The 19507-nt window shown below is 37.7% G+C and overlaps 2 protein-coding genes across 7 annotated transcripts in view; one reads left to right on the top strand and one right to left on the bottom strand.

The window, feature by feature from the left end:
* ano2b (anoctamin 2b) overlaps positions 1-11396 on the top strand; it is a 39298-nt gene extending 27902 nt beyond the window's left edge. For all 5 annotated transcript variants that reach the window (XM_058417748.1, XM_058417750.1, XM_058417751.1 and 2 more), the window contains 5 exons: positions 4466-4618; positions 4714-4766; positions 5753-5922; positions 8887-8992; positions 9917-11396. In XM_058417748.1, coding sequence (XP_058273731.1) covers positions 4466-4618; positions 4714-4766; positions 5753-5922; positions 8887-8992; positions 9917-10285 — 851 coding nt within the window. In that variant the 3' untranslated portion in view covers positions 10286-11396. The remainder of the gene's footprint in view (positions 1-4465; positions 4619-4713; positions 4767-5752; positions 5923-8886; positions 8993-9916) is intronic.
* A 2422-nt stretch (positions 11397-13818) lies between these two features.
* Positions 13819-18279, bottom strand: LOC131370274 (uncharacterized). Of its 2 annotated transcripts, none has more exons than XM_058417517.1 (5): positions 18180-18279; positions 17799-17841; positions 16907-17038; positions 15274-15366; positions 13819-14378 (listed from the first exon to the last, which is right to left on the bottom strand). In XM_058417517.1, the coding sequence occupies exons 2-5, from the start codon at positions 17838-17840 to the stop codon at positions 14289-14291; spliced, it is 357 nt and encodes a 118-aa protein (XP_058273500.1). In that variant the 5' UTR covers position 17841; positions 18180-18279; the 3' UTR covers positions 13819-14288. The 2 variants fall into 2 exon arrangements, with proteins under 2 accessions (XP_058273500.1, XP_058273501.1); XM_058417518.1 differs by having other exon boundaries at positions 16907-17054; positions 18180-18238.
* Positions 18280-19507: the final 1228 nt, after the last annotated feature.

Here is a 19507-nt window from a genome sequence, read left to right as displayed (position 1 = left end):
CTGTGTAGAAAAAGTGGTGCATGTCAATCATGTTAAAGCTGGAAATGCCATTTCCCACAAATGTTATATTCCATGTGTGTGGATGATGAAAAAGCAGCCTCGTGTTCTGTCAAAAATGATAGACTGTAATTTTACCTTACTAAAGATTGTCTCACTTAATCATGGAGCGTCACTAATCTTGAATCCTCACCTAATCACGTTTGCAGATTCTCACAAGATTTAGTTGCTTATGTAAGCAAATATATAGATGGAAGCAACAGTGTTCTAGTCAAAATGTACGATATAGACCGTGACTAGCTTTAGGCAATCTAAACAAAAGGTTCTTTCAAAGAATTCAAGATCATATTAGGTTAGGTTTCAGTGGGAGTGAATTACATTTTGTATTTCTGGACTAATGGATCTTAATATGGACTCTGAGTAATGATACACATAGCAAAAGATAAAAAATTAGCACACATTTTAAACTGCCGTACATGTCTTTTAATGAATGGTTTAAACCCAGGCTTCCTGACTCTGATGGTGCTAGAGACCTTTTATTCTTCACATTTTTAAGTCTGTCCCCTCTAACATACCAGATGCTGCTCATAAAGAGAGTGGGTTAAACTGTGATGAGTTAAGTAGATTTTTTCTGGTAAATAAAGGACATTTTGATGTCGTTGGGGAGCAAGTGTGGGTTCGCTGTAGCAAAGCAAGACTTAATCAATGCCAGATGATATAAATGTGTAATTGCTATAGTTTGACACATTTCACATTTCAGTGTATGGTAAATGTGTTCATGGGTGGTTGAATGAATGGGTGGTTTTAAACGCCTGTAGGTAAGAGCTAGAGTCACATATTAACTTGCATGCCAAAGAGAAAGGTCATGCTGATTAACATTGCACTGCATTTGAAGCTGTGTTGTGCCCTGTGTTTAACACATTCATTTATTTCTATCTTCAGTAACTGCTTTGTATATACATATGTGATATTTGTGTATGTATGTTTGTACATTACATCTCTTTACATCAGTAAATATGCAATGTTAAATGTGAGGTTATCATCAATTTATACTTCTTACATAGACCATTTAATAGTCTTAGTTCTTTTGTATTTTGTATAAGCTGTTGAATGTTTTCCTAGATAGACTCTAAATACATCATGGCTCTGACCAGGATAAAACAGATACTGAAGACAATTGAATGAATAAGTGTCTTGACTCCTTTCAACTTTTGCCTTGCTCCATCGGAATATGAAATAACAGTACAGCGTGGTTTGAGTGTGTTGCCAAAAATTGGTTTATAATAAAGCAGGCACTGTTCTCCAAAATTCAAACTAACAACTCACTGGCTTTGGGATGGCTGGTGTGGTTACCATTGATATTAAAGGGGTAGCCATGGAATCATATGATGCATATGACTGTAGTGTCAGAACTACAGATGTACAGGGGATAGTTCTCTGCTGCTTTTCTTCTAATACAGTGTTTTCTGTTTGGTTATATATATATATATATATATATATATAATATATATATATATATATATATATATATATATATATATATATATATATATATATATATATATATATATATATATTTATATATATATATATATATATATATATATTTATATAGACACATTACTTTCTGGATTTTATGTACCTACTAGCACTGAACTCCTGCTCGTTTGATTGTTCTGTCGTAGTAAAGTAACACGGTCGAGTTCAACAGGCAGATTTGGAGGTTAAACTCATCCAAACTGGTGATGACGGAACACCCGAAAGCAGTCCAGGTTACTCTCAAGATGAATTGATAACTTGGCAGCAGACAGGCTCAGCTGAAAGTTAAAACAAATATAACTGTTGATGATGTTCACCACTCTCAGTATGGTAGATGTTGACTTCTTTGTAAGTGAACAAATAAACACCTCACTTTTTTTTGGAAATGGGTTGTCTGGGCCAGGTTACAGGAACACTCATTGCCAACTTGGAAACTGCACTGCCTGAGCTATGTAAATTAGCCCTATGCAACCTATCTTGTCTGCCTGGGTGCTTCATTGAGCCTGCTGTCAATGTAGCCCAGGACATGAGGTTGCAGGTTTCAGACTCATAAAAGCCTAGTGTCCATGTGGTGCTTCTAGGACACCACACCCTCTTTCCACTTTCCAGATGCCTGGGGGAACACACACTCAGGCTTCTGGGTAAGTATTTGAGTGTCCAAATGACTCTCAAAGAAGCCCCTAGATAGCACACCCAACAACTAAGGAATCCAGTAGAACATGTACCTAAATGGTAGGGGAATCTTATGGCTGAAAACATTGGTTACTCAGCAGTGACTCCATCAGATCAGTGAGTCATGTGACTGTGTTGCAGGAATACATACAAGCTCCAGTTCTCCAGAAGACATCTGGCATCAGAATACTGTATATGATTACATGTTCATTACCCTTGCAATTAACTCGACTAGTATCGGGTAGTCGGCAAATAACTATTGATTTTCATAATGGCTAAATCTAGATTTTCACCCTGAATCATGTCACATGTAGCTTCTGGGCATTGGACGGCCTTTGCTGTGCCCAGTGCATGCTTTCTTTTGTTAGGATGGAAAGGCAGACATTCCATACTCTGAGTTGTTTATCTGCTATGGAAGATAAACAACCTCTGAAAAACCACCTGTCTAAACAGAGATTTGCCCAGCTGAGTGGATGTCTATGACCTGGAACATCTCAACATTATAAGGGTTATGTAAAACATGTGCTAACATCAGTACTATCTGTACAGATTTCACCATGGGTTTCCTGATTTCTGATATATTACAAGATTAACCTCATTCCTCAAAGAGGTGTGGGAGCTGTGGTCATCCATAAAGCGCCTTCCTTTTTCTCCTAAACACTGTTTACAGTTCTACAGTAAACAGTGTTCCTCATGACATTGCTTTTTAACTCGTCTTACACACTGTGAAATAGGGTGAAATAGAATGCTAGTTACATATGTGGTGTTACAACTTTGGCTGCATGAACCCTGTATAACCTCCAGGTCATTTGAAACATATGAGAGCTTGGTAGGAAATGTTTTTTATGATGATGAAATTTGTTGCAAATACTGTGTTGTAAATCAGTATGTTGCAGGAATAGCTTAGCATGCATGTCCAAGAGGGTTGTGTTCATATCAGTATCTGTATTGTTATTTAAACCAATGTGGATATGGCTTAATTTCATAAGCAACTAGAGAAATTTGTCTGACTATTTTTTTAATCCCATTTGTGTAGTTATTGCAGTTATTATGTTTGTTGGGTACTTACATGCAATATTTATGAAAATACTAGGTTCTACTTCTTAGAGAATTGGGCATAGCTTAGTGGTTAGCACTGTTGCCTCACAGCAAGAAGGTCCTGGGTCCGAATCCTGGGTTCAAACAGGCAGGGGTCTTTCTGTGTGGAGTTTGCATGTTCTCCCCATGCCTGCATGGGTTTACTCCGGGTACTCCGGTTTCCTCCCACAGTCCAAAAACATGTACATTACGTTGATTGGTAATTCTATATTGCCCATTGTCTATATGTGTGGCCCTGTAATGGACTCGCGACCTGTCCAGGGTGTACCCCTGCCTTTCGCCCAATGTGTGCTGAGGCAGGCTTCAGTACACATTCTGTACTGAGGCTGTACATTTGCTGCTTGCTAAGACTGTGCGTCATTTTAAGGTGAGATTAAGAGCATGATATGGAATTGCAGGCAAGTTATTGCCAAGAGGCAAGTTACACTATTTACAGAGGCAGTATAAGCTTGTAAGATCTCGCTTTTTACATAGATTAAGATCAATGCACATCCATGCAGAAATCCATATAAGGCTTCACAATCTCTCACAAGACCATGTATGATTTAGTGTAAGGCCACATTCTCCAGATGTTTTTGAGCATTTAAGCAAGACAACCTACAGGCATTCCTGTTAATACTGTCATTAGCATTGATAATTCCTGCTTTGACAGCAGATTGCTGACAGGCTCACCCCTGACTACCAGCTAGCGTCTAGTTGTTTACTTATTAACACACCCTGCATTTTTACTGAATCTAAAAACCACTATGCAAGATATATGCACACATGTCTGATCATGAGGTAGCACAATTAGAACAAGAGAGAAATTTGTAAGGCTATCTGTTTGTCAGAACCACTTTAGTGAAGCCACTGAAGGAAATTTAGTCCATTTCCCTGAGGTTTTTTTTTTCAAGTTTTTTTAACTTGAAGAAATTTAGGGCAGGATAAGAATCAGTGTTTCAGTAATATACACAGAGGTCATGGTTTTTAATCATTTTCGTGCCTAGGGCCTTCAGACCTTTAATCAGTCCAGGTACACAGAACCTAACATTATGAATAATGAAAGGTTAGGTTAAGTTTATTAGTTTTCAACATGGCATTGATTGCACAACATTCAGGTAGATGCATGATAATAATATAAAGAATGTTTGTTTTTTTGTTTATTCTTTCCTGTCTGCAGTCATCCAGTTTGGTTTTGTCTCCCTCTTTGTGGCATCTTTTCCTCTGGCTCCTCTCTTTGCTCTGTTAAACAACATCATTGAGATCCGACTGGATGCTAAGAAGTTTGTCACCGAGCTACGTAGACCAGATGCTGTGAGAGCACAAGATATTGGTACTAGACTACATCTATATATACAGTGTTTTTATCTAGAACACATATCATTTACTTTACTCTTGTCATTTGACAAAATGTATTTCTTCTTCTAGGAATCTGGTACAATATACTAAACGGCTTGGGCAAGTTTTCAGTTCTCATCAATGTAAGTGGCTCAATTTCTCAGTTGTATTCTGCCTGTGCAGGCATCTTCAGATAATATATAACATTTATGTGGTTCTTCCCAAAAATGATCTATGATTGTAAATGAGGAAACGGGACAAAAGACGTAAAAGACACTTCAAATAAGACATTTCTTTGTATATGTGAGCATGATGGAGTTGAAGTATGTTCCACCCTTCTATCATTCCATTCTCGTACAGTGTATCCCATGGATAAGCTAGGGGTCTCTAGCAAAGGATATTTTACCTCCAGTGTCAGATAAGTCTGGAATTACAACCACACTAATGTGGACCAGAGGGTCTCAAGTGCAAACATTTTATGGAATACTTTGATATTTTCTCTGTAAAATTGGATAAATATGGAAATAAGTGCTATGTCTTCTTATTCTTCATAATATTAGACATTAGTTTTACACAAAAAATATATATAGGTGTGTATAATCTGTAATGTTCCTACATTTCATGTATTGAGTTAGTGAGTCCACTTAGAACAAGTAAAAACATTCACATATTCATGGAAATATTATATTGTAGTTTTGAATGAGAATCATTGTCAAAAATAAATAAATAAAAGGACTTCTGGCCAGAGTGAGCAGTATAACTGACTTGCATCTCCTTCAGAGCTTTAAGATCCATTACTAGCTGAAGCAGCATTCTATCAGAGTCTAGTTCTGTTTGGTAGACAATAAAGCAAAGATGCCATCAAAAAGAATTACATCATAAAGTTTATTTAAAATTCTTATAATAATTAAACTGTAAATCACATAAATAAAATAAATAAAACTAAATTGCAGCATAAATTTTCTTGACCAAACTGTGGTACACTTTTACATGGAAATTGACTAGTTTGAGAACTTCTATGAGGACTTTTCAAGTCTTCTCTGAGGACTTGACACAGTTCTGTGCTTTTTTTTTCTAGTGACACACTAATGCCTTTAAATGCCTTGTACATGTTCCCTTTATTTTATAGGCTTTTGTCATCTCCTTTACATCAGACTTCATCCCACGACTGGTTTATCAGTACATGTACAGTGAGAACGGCACCATGCATGGCTTCATCGACCACACACTGTCTTACTTCAATGTCAGTGATTTTCAACCAAAAACTGCACCTACTGACTCGACTATCACAATGTGCAGGTGAGCCTGTTTACATTACAAATTCATATTACATACACAAAATGTAACACTTTCAGTAAGATGTCTTAATGTTACCTAGAGGTACAATTTTTATTTCTGTTGAAGTATCATGTCTATGTTGAATGGACTTGTCTTATAGTCTAGAATATGTTGTGCCACTCATCCGAGGGCCTTCATCAGTTCTTGAAAACTGAAAGCTGAGAATTGAGAAATGATAAAGCCCCTCGGATGAGTAGTGCCATGTCTACTATACATTCCAAATTAATCTGAATGGATTAAAGACCATTTCAGAGTTTTGTCCGAAATTTTACCTGCAGCTCTACACTACACAACATTATGCTCCATCAAAGACTAAGAGCACTTCAGTGAGCTTAGCAAACCAGCCCTCTCCAGCTCTTTGCTTCATTCAGACATGGATTGATATAATGAAGATGGACGGGAAAAGATGACTTCACATTCTGCTTTTAGCATTGTGCATCTTGTGCCTTAATGGGCTAGATGCTGTACAGGCATTTCTAGGGCTTTAAATCTTTAACTGCATATCTAAACATTGACCACGTGCATCATCAGGCCAGCTGGGTCTTTGCAGACCTCTCATCCACCTGAATAAACTGCAGTATCTTTTAGATGCTGCATCATTTAAGTCACTCTCTTCTATAAACCAGAATTGTACTAATCTATTATAATAGGGCCACTCGTGTCTTGTTTCCGTTAATACTTTGAGTGACATTATAATTGTACATTTGGTGAAGTCACCACTCTCTCTGTCTTTGTAACTGGTCTAGCAAGAAAGGATTCACACGGGACTAAAATTACAAGGTAATCAAATAAAAATTGAAATTTCCAGATAAGAACTTAAATTATCACACTGTCTCATTAAATAGAAGGGTATTTCTATCATCCCATTTATAGGGTAAATTCCACTTAGCCTTATCACATATATCTTAAAGCTGCTCTTTGCAGTTATAAAATCACTAGCAAATTTTTGGTTGTCAGATTGTTGTCAGCCCATCAGTTACATAACGGTGTTTAAAATCCCAGCAACCAGAAACACCTAATACTCATGTCAGAACAACACCCGCTATTATGTCACTAATTTGTCAGTGTAGGGGCTACAGTGATAACAGTGATCCTATTGGACACTCATTTAATTGGTACTGAAGCTTTAATGTCCAAATAGTAATTTATTGCAGTAGTTGCAACTTTTATTTGGCAATTTTATTTGACTCAGACGTCAATAAATGCTTCAGAGGCGAGGGGATCACATGTGCACAGCCGTTTTCAAGTCATTGCAAATGTTTTTAAAAGGATTTACAATTGGGCTATAATTGGGTCTCTTTCTTCTTCTGAAGCAGTTTATTTGTTGACTTGGATTTTTGGTTTGGTGTGATGGAAGGTGAAAATTTTCTTTATCTTCAGCTATCTAACAGAGGCCTGCAGGTTTTGTGGTGAAATAGTTATTTGGAGCTATCCATGATTTCCAGTATCTTGTGCAGAGCCTCAGTCTAAATAAAGAGCAACATTGCATGATCCTGCTACCACCATGCTTCACACTGGGTATAGTGTTCTTTGGGTTATAAGCTGTTTTTTTTTTTTTTTGATAATCATAACTTTTAGAATTATGCTCAGAAAGGTCTACCTTGGTCTCAGACCATAAAACATTTTGCCCCATAGTGTTGTTGGATGTAGCTGAGCTTGTACTTGTTTTACCTTCCATCTAACCACCTTACCCCATAGTTCAGACATGTGAAGAATGCAAGAGACAGTTGTCAGGAGCTGAGAGTAATCAGTTCTTGTCAGATATTCCTGCAGCTCCTTTAATGTTATCGTAAGTCTCTTGGCAGACTCACTGATGAATTCCTGCCTTGTCCTTTTGTCTATGTCCTGTTCTTGGTTATGTCACTGTGGTGCTTCTTTTTCTCCACTTGTTGATAAACTCCTTCATGGCGTTCCATGGTATATCCAGTGTTTTGGAAATTAATTTCTACCCCTCTTTCCAAACAAAACCAAGAAGATATCAAGAAAACCAACAGTTGATCTTTAACTGGGGTTAATCATAATCACTTTGCTGATGACATCTTTATGATAATTACTTTTACTTCTAAGTTTGAATATGATTTGTTCATTCTGAGCACATGCTTCATTACAAAGGGTGTGCACACCTGTGCAACCAGTTTATTGTCATTTTTTCCTTTTTCCACATTTAACATGACATTTTTTTGAGGAAATTGAACAAGACCTGTTTTATTTTTATTTCATTTTTTTTTATATCTCAGAAACGTTATATTGCACTGTATAAATGTATTTTCCTGACAAAGCTACTTCAGTATCAGGAGTTACAACCTGCTTGGCAAATCTACTTTTCATGTTTAAAGTAGATATATGCCCATTAAATAAACGTAGGAACTTCACTGAAGTGTCACAGCTTTCATAACTCAACAAACAAAACTTTAGGGACCTTTCCTAGTAGGTTATGGCCAGTTTAATATAATACTATGCAAACAGAATACCTAATAATACTTTATAAGGAATTCCTTCACGTTGCTGAAATATCTGTACACTAGGATCTTATAATAACATTCTGACTCGAGTGGAATCTGATAACTTTAGCTGATAAAACATAAACACTTTGGTCCATATCTACTTTATTAGGGGTAGCGAAAAACAGAAAGCTCTTGAAATGTTTTTCTACCCTCTTCACTTGATCTGAAAACCCATGGAGAAAAACAAACTGTGTAGCAACTGTTGAAACTGAAATGATGATAAGAGAAAAAGCCACTGTTTTCTTTCATATGTCTTCATAGATTCACTAAGCTTTATTGTCTTTTATCATATAACATGCTAATAAGAGCACATGCAGCACATGCACTCTTGTTTTATGGCCATACAGCAAAACATCCCTTTTGAGGAAGACAGTACACATGTAGGCACACATGTTTAACTGTGATTTTGTTATGTTGTTAGGTATAAGGATTACAGGGAACCCCCATGGTCTTCACAGCCCTACCAGTTCTCCAAACAGTACTGGTCAATCCTAGCAGCTCGACTGGGATTCGTAATACTATTTCAGGTATGCTTTTTTATTTAAATTCCTGGCAACTTTTCTTGTGAGCCAGCTTCTCTCAGCTGTAGTGATGGTTCTATATTATTCTGTATGTGTAAGGTGGCCATCCCCTTTTTATATATTAGCTGAATTTTTTTCTCACTCCATAAATTAATCCACATGCATTGCATTGTGTGTTGTTTCATGCTGATGTGATTTACATTACCACATCACAAAGCTGTGAATGAGCTATTACATATTATGTGGCCAGGTTTCCCCACACATAAAATATATCATGTTTTACTATAAAGATTTCACTGCATGCAAGTGCTGTAACATGATTCTCCAATTTAGTTGCAGCATAGAACATGCCACCTCGTTTCACCTAATAAGGAATTAAATAAAATTGTCAAGTGTTGTGATAGAACCCCACATTAACCATTTGCCATATGTGAAAAAGAGGGTCTTTTGCAGAACTTATAGTGGTAACATAATACAGCATTTTAAAAACATTCCATTTTGGTGGCAACATTGGCATGTTAATGGAAAAAAAACTATAATGTTAATTTCTGATTGTTTTACATGGAAGATAATCCACATTTAATGGATTTATATTGGAAAAGACAGCTGATTTGAGGTTAGATTACTTAATAAAATATTAATTAGGTCATCAGGAAGCAGTAACGGAATACATTTTCAAAGTAACCTTTCAACCATGGTAGTAATCACTGAATGTAATGGATAACATTGGCGACGGGAAGGAATTGTAATATAATGCCATGATGTCTTGTCGGGGTAAAGAAGCACATATAGTGATACTCTTAAGAGATACTTTGTCTGCATCCTTAAGCAATCTACCTATTGTTTCCTGCCCCACCTCATGCTGACCACCTTCACCCTTCTTTCTTACTCATTACATTGTGTCTTGATTTGTACACTTGTGTGTTCCAGAACCTGGTAATGTTCTTAGGTCTGCTGGTGGCCTGGGTGATCCCAGATGTGCCCAAGAACATCAGTGAGCAGATTAAGAGGGAAAAGACCCTGCTTGTAGATGTCTTCATGAAGGAGGAGAAGGAGAAGCTTCAGCTCATCCATAGCCTTTTCTCAAAAGAATCGGGCCAGTTGCTGCTGCAGGAGCCGAGGAAGCAGGTGCAGACGGTTTCTGAGCCCCAGGCTCCCTTGCCCAACCTCACCCAGGCTGAGGATTCCACTGCTGCTTCCCGCCCACGTACCCGTGCACGCGCTGCCAGCTTTAGCCAATTTACTCGCCAGGCCTCCATGTCACCCCATTATGATGGGGGCACACAGACAGCAGTGTGAACAGGAAAAGGAAGGGTCGGCAAGAGGGGTTAGCCGGCCATGATATCTTCAGCGTGCCCATACTCAGAATGGAGGACTAACAGAGGACAGAGGGTAGGGCTAAGCTTTCCACTGAGTTCTTGAGGTGAATTAGAACCCTCTATACAGCGGTTCTCACTGGATCTAATGCAAGAGAGGTCATTATATATCTATCTCTGTACTGTATGTCCGAGCATATGTCCACAGGCGGCGCGTTTTGATTGCTTATAAAGCTGTGATGTATCCACACAGTCCGCAGAGGTGACCTCATCCTGGCCTCTAAGCCAAGGCTTCATAGGACCGCTAGCCATAGGACCTCATCCCATGCACAGCACAACTGGTTGAGAGCACGGACACTGGAATGGAAGACCAAGAATCTCATCCATGGGGCCTCTCGCACATTTTTTTCCCCATCTGTTCTTAAGCTAAGAAGAAGATATTTTTGACAGGACTCAAAAACCAACCTTCACATCTGGTCCACGCTTACTGAACAATTTGTGAAACTGCACAAACCCAAGCTGCTTTGCAAATTTTAACAAATGTAGCGTATCACAGCAAATAATTATTCCCTTTCATTTTCTCAGGTAACACCATCACTGTAGGCTTTATTTGTTTATCTGAATAATGTTGCATCTCTTTGTTTATTAGAGACCTTGAATCTTGTTTGTCAGTAAGGGATAAGGAACATGAACTACATTATTGCACAAACTGTATTGTACAAAAAAACAATACATAAACTTGGTGGGTGTCAAACTTGTTACAGAACTCTTTCTTTTAAGATGGAACTCTTCACAAAGAGAATTCTTAAATTTTTTTTTTTCATATTTAAGCTAAGATAAGACTGTCTCTGAGGTATGTGTTACCACGTAAGGTTTTGTTTGTGCTTAGGGTCAACTAATAAGCCATTTCACTTTAACAACTTATTATTTATGATTATTGTTTTCTTTTTGTAATCAACTTCTGTTGTATGTAGTTACAATGTCTCACTTGGAAAAGGCCAGTCAATACTGATTATGCACTGAGAAGTCAGATTCATGAGCCAAGATAATGTCAAGCATTGAAAGACCATTCTATATTAAAGTTTAATCATTTATCTAAGCTCTTCTAAGTTCTTACAGAGCATATGCGGTCTACCTTTGATACAATATTCAAAGCCTTCAGTGTTGCACGTCCTCTGTGTTTATGACAATCGTAAAGTTTTCTGCTTTTGGTTAAACCTATAATTCTTCCCCATGGTTGGCTATCATTGGGCAAGGGGTGAGTTAGCACATAGTAGGAGGCTGGGAAAAGAAGCACAACATCTGGCTGTCACACTCTCTTTTCCTCACATGACTCATTGGGCTTCTATGTTGGCAGTGCACTGTGTTCTGTTGCTTTATGGGCGTGCACAGTGCCCGAGTGCAAAGTTTTAGCAGCAGGTGCTCTTTTCATAAATTATTTTTTTATTTTAAGCATAAATAATTTTCAAGTCATCTCATGCAAAAACCTGTATACATGAGTGCCATTCTTTGACTGTCATACAGTAGATTCAGATTTTAAAACACCAGGCTGGTGGCTAAAGAAATCCAATTAAATCAAGCATGTATTCCATTTGTACACTTTTATACTAGCTGTCTGTGCTATCTAAGCTTGTAGTAACAGTATGCTTGCATAGAAGTAATTATTGCATGGAACCAATTTAGATTTGAATGGGAGATGGCATTGTGAAACATAAAAAAAATCATACCTTTGACATTAATCATATCTTCCTGCTAAAAGCCCTGGACTCGTCTCGAGTACATTTTGTTGATGACACATAATCTTTCTGCAAACTCATGCGATTATATGAGAAGGTGATATGGTGAAAGGACCAGCTTCACCCTATAATTATAATCTTTTCTCTCTTCTAACGGCAGTCTGGTGGCTGAATTATTTAATAAAGCTTCAGTCAGTGTGTCATTTGGCTGGCTAATGACTTAGACATCAAGGCAGGTGTTGTCTGAGTGTAGATATACTGTGCAGCTATGCAGAAACATGATAGATTAATTAATGTTTCATTAATAAATAAATGAAGCCTTTAGATGACCTTGGCCAGTCTAGTGTCTTGTATAACACCATAAAAACGAATACTTCCAGAGATATGATGTAAGATGTGTTTTTCTAAAGAGATGTTCATCTGCAAATATTTAAAGCTGTAGCAGTTGGGAGGAGATTAGTGACAGTACTCTGCCTCTAGCATTTCTTAATCAGGGCTTGACAGTGTGAAGTAAATGTCATGAAAACCAAAGAGCATTATTTTGACACTCTTGCCAAGGGAGGCTAAAAATCCAATATAAGAATAAGCCTTTATTTTTGTCACATATGCATTACAACAGAGTGCAGAGAGTTCTTTCTTCACATAGCTTCGCAAACCTCCTCAGCTTTGGAGGTTGGGGTCAGAGCACAGGGTCAGTCATGATACAGTGCCCCTGGAGCAGAGAGGGTTAAGGGCCTTTCTCAGGGGCTTGACAGTTACACATTGGCAGTGCTGGTGCTTGTGTGTGTGTGTGTGATACACATATTATTACTGTGCTTCTCCTGAATGTTAATGCATATAAATGTGTATACCTCAGCGCTAGAGGCATTTTACAAGCCTACACTGTAAGGTATACACGTGGAGTTTCACAGCCCAGGCACAGAGGGGCAACAATCATATCCTTTTCCCAGAATTTCCTCTAGGGCAACTCCTCTTTAACTGAAGATGGTACGCTCTTAAGTTTCACATGGTTTCAAGTGTTGCATACACCTTAGCATTCTTCCATTTTGTGTGTGTACATTTCCCAACTCCTCCATTTTGTATGTGTGGGCACATATTCACAGGTAAGCCCTGCCCATAGAACATTCTTTAGTTTTGTCCACAAGCCTGAGTTGTACTTTACTTTCATCCTTTCTAATCCTTCGCTAGCTCTCCATCTATTTATGGACTTGTGCAGGAAGCATTTTTTATACACTGGATGGATGATATGGAGTGTGTCTGGAAAAGCTTGTGCAGTAAAAAAAGAAGAGCAGGTGGATTATGTGAGGTGGTTTGCGTGATAATGTAGCATAAGCAGGTAGACAAAAACAGCTTGCCAATTATGATATAATCCTTTTCCTGCAACACAAGGCTGTTAGCAACACACTAATTCCAAGTAACTGCATACATGATTTTATAGTATTCTAGCATTTAACAAGATCTATTCAGACTATTTTAATTTAGTTGTTGACCAGAACAGAATAGAATACAGTAGAATACAATAGAATAGGGCAAAATTGTTTGATGTGAATTTAGGTGCTCTCTTTGCATGTATCACAGAAAAAGAAAGAAAGTGAGACACTCGAGTCTGGTATTTTCCTGCCCTCAGGGGCCAGACACGCTGCAACATGACTCCCGAGAATCTCCTTTACTTAATGCTAGACCTGCAGTGTTGGGGCCCTCTTTCTGTCTCTTCTTTCTTTCTTTCTTTCTTTCTTTCTTTCTTTCTTTCTTTCTTTCTTTCTTTCTTTCTTTCTTTCTTTCTTTCTTTCTTTCTTTCTTTCTTTCTTTCTTTCTTTCTTTCTCTTTCACACTATTCATGCATATCAGTCCTAAGGTTCCTAAAGAAGACACAAATCTAAATAAACATTTTTGTGTATGATCAACATAACCATACTTAAGCCCACGGCATCATGAGAAATACGATCAGCTGATACTCTTCAAGATGTCATGTGAGAATTCTGCTCTCACTTATCTTAGCAATTTATTTTCACTCTACTATTCTATCAATGCATGCAAACCCTGATTATTAGTTTTTACCAAAAACTTTTACAAATTTCTTTTTAGCTACAGTGCAAAAATGTCTCACTCTAATATTAGTTTAGCACAATATGCAACATCAGTATTTAATATGCCACTCAAAGCTAGTCTTACAGTATTTTTACATTCACATCATAATATCAGTTATGCAGGGTATTTTTTATTTTTTTTTTTACCATATAATAACCTTTTTTACAGTCTCCTAAGAAGGTGGGTAAGTTTATCACTGGCTGTACCAGGTTCCAGGCCCAGATCCTGCATCAGCACTCTCTTCTGAAAGTCCTGCAAAGGGCAAGGTACATGTTAACAGGTGAATAAAATGAATAGTGCTATAAAAAGCACCTAGCAATCACCATTTACATTACCAAAGGATTGTTCAGAATTTTCCTACTTTCCGAAACAATTTAGTTACATTTATGTTTTAGGATGCTGACTTATTAAAGGTTTTGGATATTAAGGTCTGTACGTTGGTTATCTCTAATGCAAATAATCTTTCACCTCCATAAAAATCCTATTTTCTATTTTCAATAGAATCATGCACATAGCAAACTTATAAAGCATACTTATAATTGTCCATATACTGTAAATTATGACACCAACACCAAGCAAATATACAAACACTTTCACAACGTAAATACTGCAAAGAAATACTAAACCATTTAAATTTGTGAGATTAAATGGGACAACAATAACAATTATGATTACAGACCAACAGTAGCCATTATACCAAAGGAAGGGGCTCATTTATCTTTATTAAGACATCATTGCTTGCATTCACAATAAAAACCCTAAAGGCTCCTCTCCTGAGAAGCTGGGATTTTTATTTATTATTTGTAATTTAATGGTATTTGCTGCATGCTTTAGTTATTTTATGATAAGCCAAAAACCTGCCATGTGCAATTTCTATTTTGATTCACAGCCCTGTTTACTTTTCAGAGTTGTTTAAGTCAGCATAAGAATTTATTTGTGACCACATGAGCATAGCTATTTTTTGTGGTTTGTGTTTGTGTTGGTCTAAATCAGTGGCTTGGCACTGCTCAGCATGCTGTATGTAACATCTGGTGTAGTTGGGTCAGCCTTTCCCTGACTCCCACATCTGTGTGGTTAATCAATTTATTGTGTGTGTGTGTGTGTGTGTGTGTGAGAGAGAGAGTGTGTGATCAAGGGGCTACCTCACCCTGAATTCACGTAGCCTGTGCAATCTGCCTTGAAGAGACTCACGCTCAGATGCTAGGCCTGCCACATGGCTTTTCCATTGCTCCTCCTTCTCCTTCAGAAGACATACACAACCCTGTCACATACTACAGTCCCACACTCCAAGATAATATGGCAAGTACATGACAAATACCCAATTCTTAAAATGATCTCACCACGCTTTGCAGAAGCACTTTGCAAATATGAGACTTGCATCATTTTCAATTGTTGCCTTTACAAGCAAGATGGTTTCTGCATTAGTCAGCTTTGGCCTCTTTGTATGAGTGATAGCTGCTCCCAGGCCTTTGGGCTAACCCTGAATACTAAAGAGTACCTAATTCTGAAAAATCACTTCCTGTGTGGCTCAGAGACAGCCCTTACTGTTCGTGTTAGCGTGATTCAGGCGATTCGGAGTGATGGGCTGGGCATGTAACTTCTATTGTTCCACGCTTAAAATATCTCTTATGTGGACTCTCCTGTTTCCGCTGTGGTAATTGTATAGTTCCTTGAGGAGCAGAGCTATGCCTATAGAACCAGTACACTTTTCAGCATATGGAACACATCAAGACATGGCGCCTCTGTTGATTCTGACTTTTAAAAACAAGTTTCAGCAACTCATTCTTCTCAATAGATTCACACCCAGGTCTCTGGGGGGAGGAGGAGGTGCGGGGGATTTTTTTGGGGGGGGGTGTTTGGGGGAAGGGATGGGTGTCTGTAAAATGTATTTATTTGGATGGGCAATGGCAGTGACAGATTGTATTAGGATGGAGTGGAGTACACATCAGAATGTGCGACTGGCTTCCCACATCCGTTTGTAATTTTAGGCACAAATAAAACCTGCTTAACTTGAAACATGAACAATAGACGAAGTGCAAAGTTATTCCATGTGATTGGAAATAGTGTCTAACACCTAGAACAGAAAACATAAGTAGAATGGTATAGCGCGGGTTTCACATAAGCGCTGACCAAAAGGAAACAACAACAACAAGCTGTCCTTTGGTGACCTCACACAATCCCGTTAGACCGTCACTGTGCTGGCAGTCAACAGCATGCAGCTGGAAAGCTTCTTTCCTTATACACAGATACACATACCATCTCTGAGCCTACTCTCAAGCGTCTTGCTTATTATACAACTCAGCCTTGAGCCTCTGCCAACTAACTCACCATACACTCACACCATCTGCTGTGTATGGGAAGGGCTGTGTGGTTATATTGTAGCACTTTTCTCTAATTCTGCTCAGAATGATTTGTTTTGTTAAGTTGAGGTCATTGCATATGCAACTGTATTACACCAATAAAGCAATCAAGTGCAATTAGGTTTGCAAGTTAGTCTGCTGAGGAAGGCTTGTTTTGCTTGGCAAGACAGCAGTGTGGGTTATCAGACGTGGATATAAATAGAGGTATCTCAGCAGACAAATATAGCTTTGATGGCCATGCTGGCGCCCAGAGCATCATACCCTCCTCTGCTTCTCCAGCTCGCACTGCCTCTCCTGCTCCTTCTGCTCTCGGTCTAATCTCCGGCGGATCTTCAGGACCCACCACACACACATTTTAGCATACCATATTAATAAACATGGGCAAGAGGTAATTGAAAGTGTTTTAAGAGGAGTATTTACCCTTTCCTCTTGATTCTGCTGCCACTCACTCTCATGAAACATGCTCTCATTTGAAGTTTTTTCTGGATTCTTGTCTAGTTCCTGTTTGTTTAGGAAAGCATAGTCCTCTTCTTTGCACATGTCCCTCATACACTGTGAAGAGAACAGCCTGTCACAGCTTCATATCATTAGCTCACAACAATCAGCAAGTGTGAAAAGACTGTAAGCAGATTCAACTCTTCCAGATATTCAGATATTTACAGGTTTAAGTATCCAAATTGTTATAAAGCGTATGTGTGGTGGCCTGGGGAAATGATCATGACATTTTCTATAGCATATACTTCTAAAAACTATAAAAAACAGGCTTTCCCGAACTAAAATGATCCCTTTAGAAGTAAAAGTTTAGCATTTTAAAAAATCTGATGATTAATCTAATCTGGTGATGGAAAAACTGTTACTGCCACATTTTAAAGAAGTATAAGTGCAAAATGGAGAATTCTTATCAATATATGATATCACTATGATTATCAGTATTATACACGTCAGTCTTTGTCTCATCTCTGAGGTGAAAATCGCTCATGTCATTTTAACATGTGCCTCAGCTTCATCTCTTCAATCCTCTGATATCAGTTCACGCTAACATCAACGCTGATATAATCACTGATTAATTTAGTTAGTTCTATTCTGTTGAGTTTCTTTTTATTAATGTCTGTATTGAGGAAACTCTCTGTGTATGCATTCTTCTGTATGTTGATGAGGCACTGCATTTAGAAAGTTGTATCAATATCAAGCACCACCTAAAATATATTTATCTCATCTTAAAGTAGATATTCAACCTCTGATTCAGTCATAACTGTAATCTGACATCCTCTCTTAATACATAAATCATAGTCTACAAAATAATGCCACTTACCTTAGACATAGGAATTGCTGCAAACTTCTTCATGTGAGCCATCCTTCAACAAAAGTGAAGTAAAGGTAAGAAAACTTGTAATCCCTGTAAACTTCTCTTCCCGTTTTAATTATTCTGTTTCAGGTTAAAGCCTCAGGTTAAATATTTAGTATGTAGAACACTCAGCAAACATGCTTTAGAAATGAATGTACAAGTAATGCATTCCATGGTAATTTGCAGTTCCTTTCCACTACGGTTCACTTCCAGTTTGTGTACACAATGAAATGCTAAATATAATGCATACTTTGCTATTTTTTAGAGACCCCACTGTTCCATCTCCAGCTTGTTACTGTGTTAATAACATTACATATGAGTCTATCAGCAGTGAAACAGCTCACTCACCTTGGAAAGAGGTATCCTGATAATGAGTTCTCCTCTAGGTATCCTGCTGAACTTATGTGGTGGTCAGCCTATTTCAATCAGTGATATGTACCCTGACGAAACTGAGCAGACATTACAGCTATTTCAGCACATGCATGCTAGAACCACCACTAGTATGCTAATAAAATCCAACATTTCATCAATCTTAATTGATAGGCGTTGTTTCTGTCACTGTTTTCTGTACTCTGTGTACAGAACGTGTTGTTTCGCACTGATCCAAATCTAAATACCTGTGACTATGTTATGTTAAAGTATTCAAATAATCTATATCTAATATAATAAGTGCATTCAAAGCATTCAAATAAGCTATAATCTAATAATTGTTTTTAAGACCCAAGAAAACTTCTGAACTTTATATTTGTACTTGAATATACATCTTATGTATAGCCCACAACTTCCCTCCTCTTGCATGCTTATTTGTGCTGTTATAAAGAGACAAGACAATAGTCTAGCCCTTTAAGTCTAAAGCTTAAATTGGCTCAAGGCTAAAGAAAATTAAAAGATTGAAGCTTGGAGATGGGATTGCTACAGTACAGTATTTTACTGTATATTAGCACACAGAGCACTAACTGGTTTCTTCCCTGCTGCAAGAAAATCATTAGAACCCATTAGAGAGCCATTAGAGTGTTTTAATGTTTCTGGTGGTCCTTAATGGAAGTTTAGAGGAATCCATTGTTTCTAAAGGTTCATAATAACTTATTAATTTCATTCTGATGGTGATCAGTGCCAGTGGAAGAATGGGTTCTGGTGATTGATAATAGGAACAAGAGAATCTGTAATGACATCCTTTAAGAGTTTGACGAAAACTAATCTCAATCCAATTCCCTTAGAGACTTTTGAGCAGGGATAATAGTAAGTTTTATTTTTGCCAAACTATTGATTTAAGAACTGTTAAGATCATTACACCCTTATTTACTGTATGTGCCAGAGATGCACGTGGTTTGCTGTATTTCTTTTTACAATTCCTATATTTCCTTCTTGTTTCAGGAATATCTTGCAGAGCCTGTTTTGCTATCCATTATTCCAACTGGAAGACCAACCTGCTATGCTTCCTTTTATTCTTCTTTTTCTTTTTTTACACTTTAATCTTTATTCACATGGATTGGCCTGTTTGGCTCATGACCTGAATGTGGTAACCCAAAATAACTTGTAATCCACTGTGGGAAAGTCATCCTCCATTTTGTGGTATTAAAAAAGTCACATGCTCCACATGGTTGTGTGATTTATTGAATTTGTTCCCATCACATGCTGATAATTGTACTTGTTTGTATTCCTCAGCAAATATAGAT

This window comes from Hemibagrus wyckioides, linkage group LG19, assembly GCF_019097595.1.
Source record: "Hemibagrus wyckioides isolate EC202008001 linkage group LG19, SWU_Hwy_1.0, whole genome shotgun sequence".
In the NCBI taxonomy this organism is placed as follows: Eukaryota; Metazoa; Chordata; class Actinopteri; order Siluriformes; family Bagridae; genus Hemibagrus; species Hemibagrus wyckioides.
The sequence above is the reverse complement of the archived record's forward strand: the minus strand, read 5'-3'. Positions and strand labels throughout refer to the sequence as shown.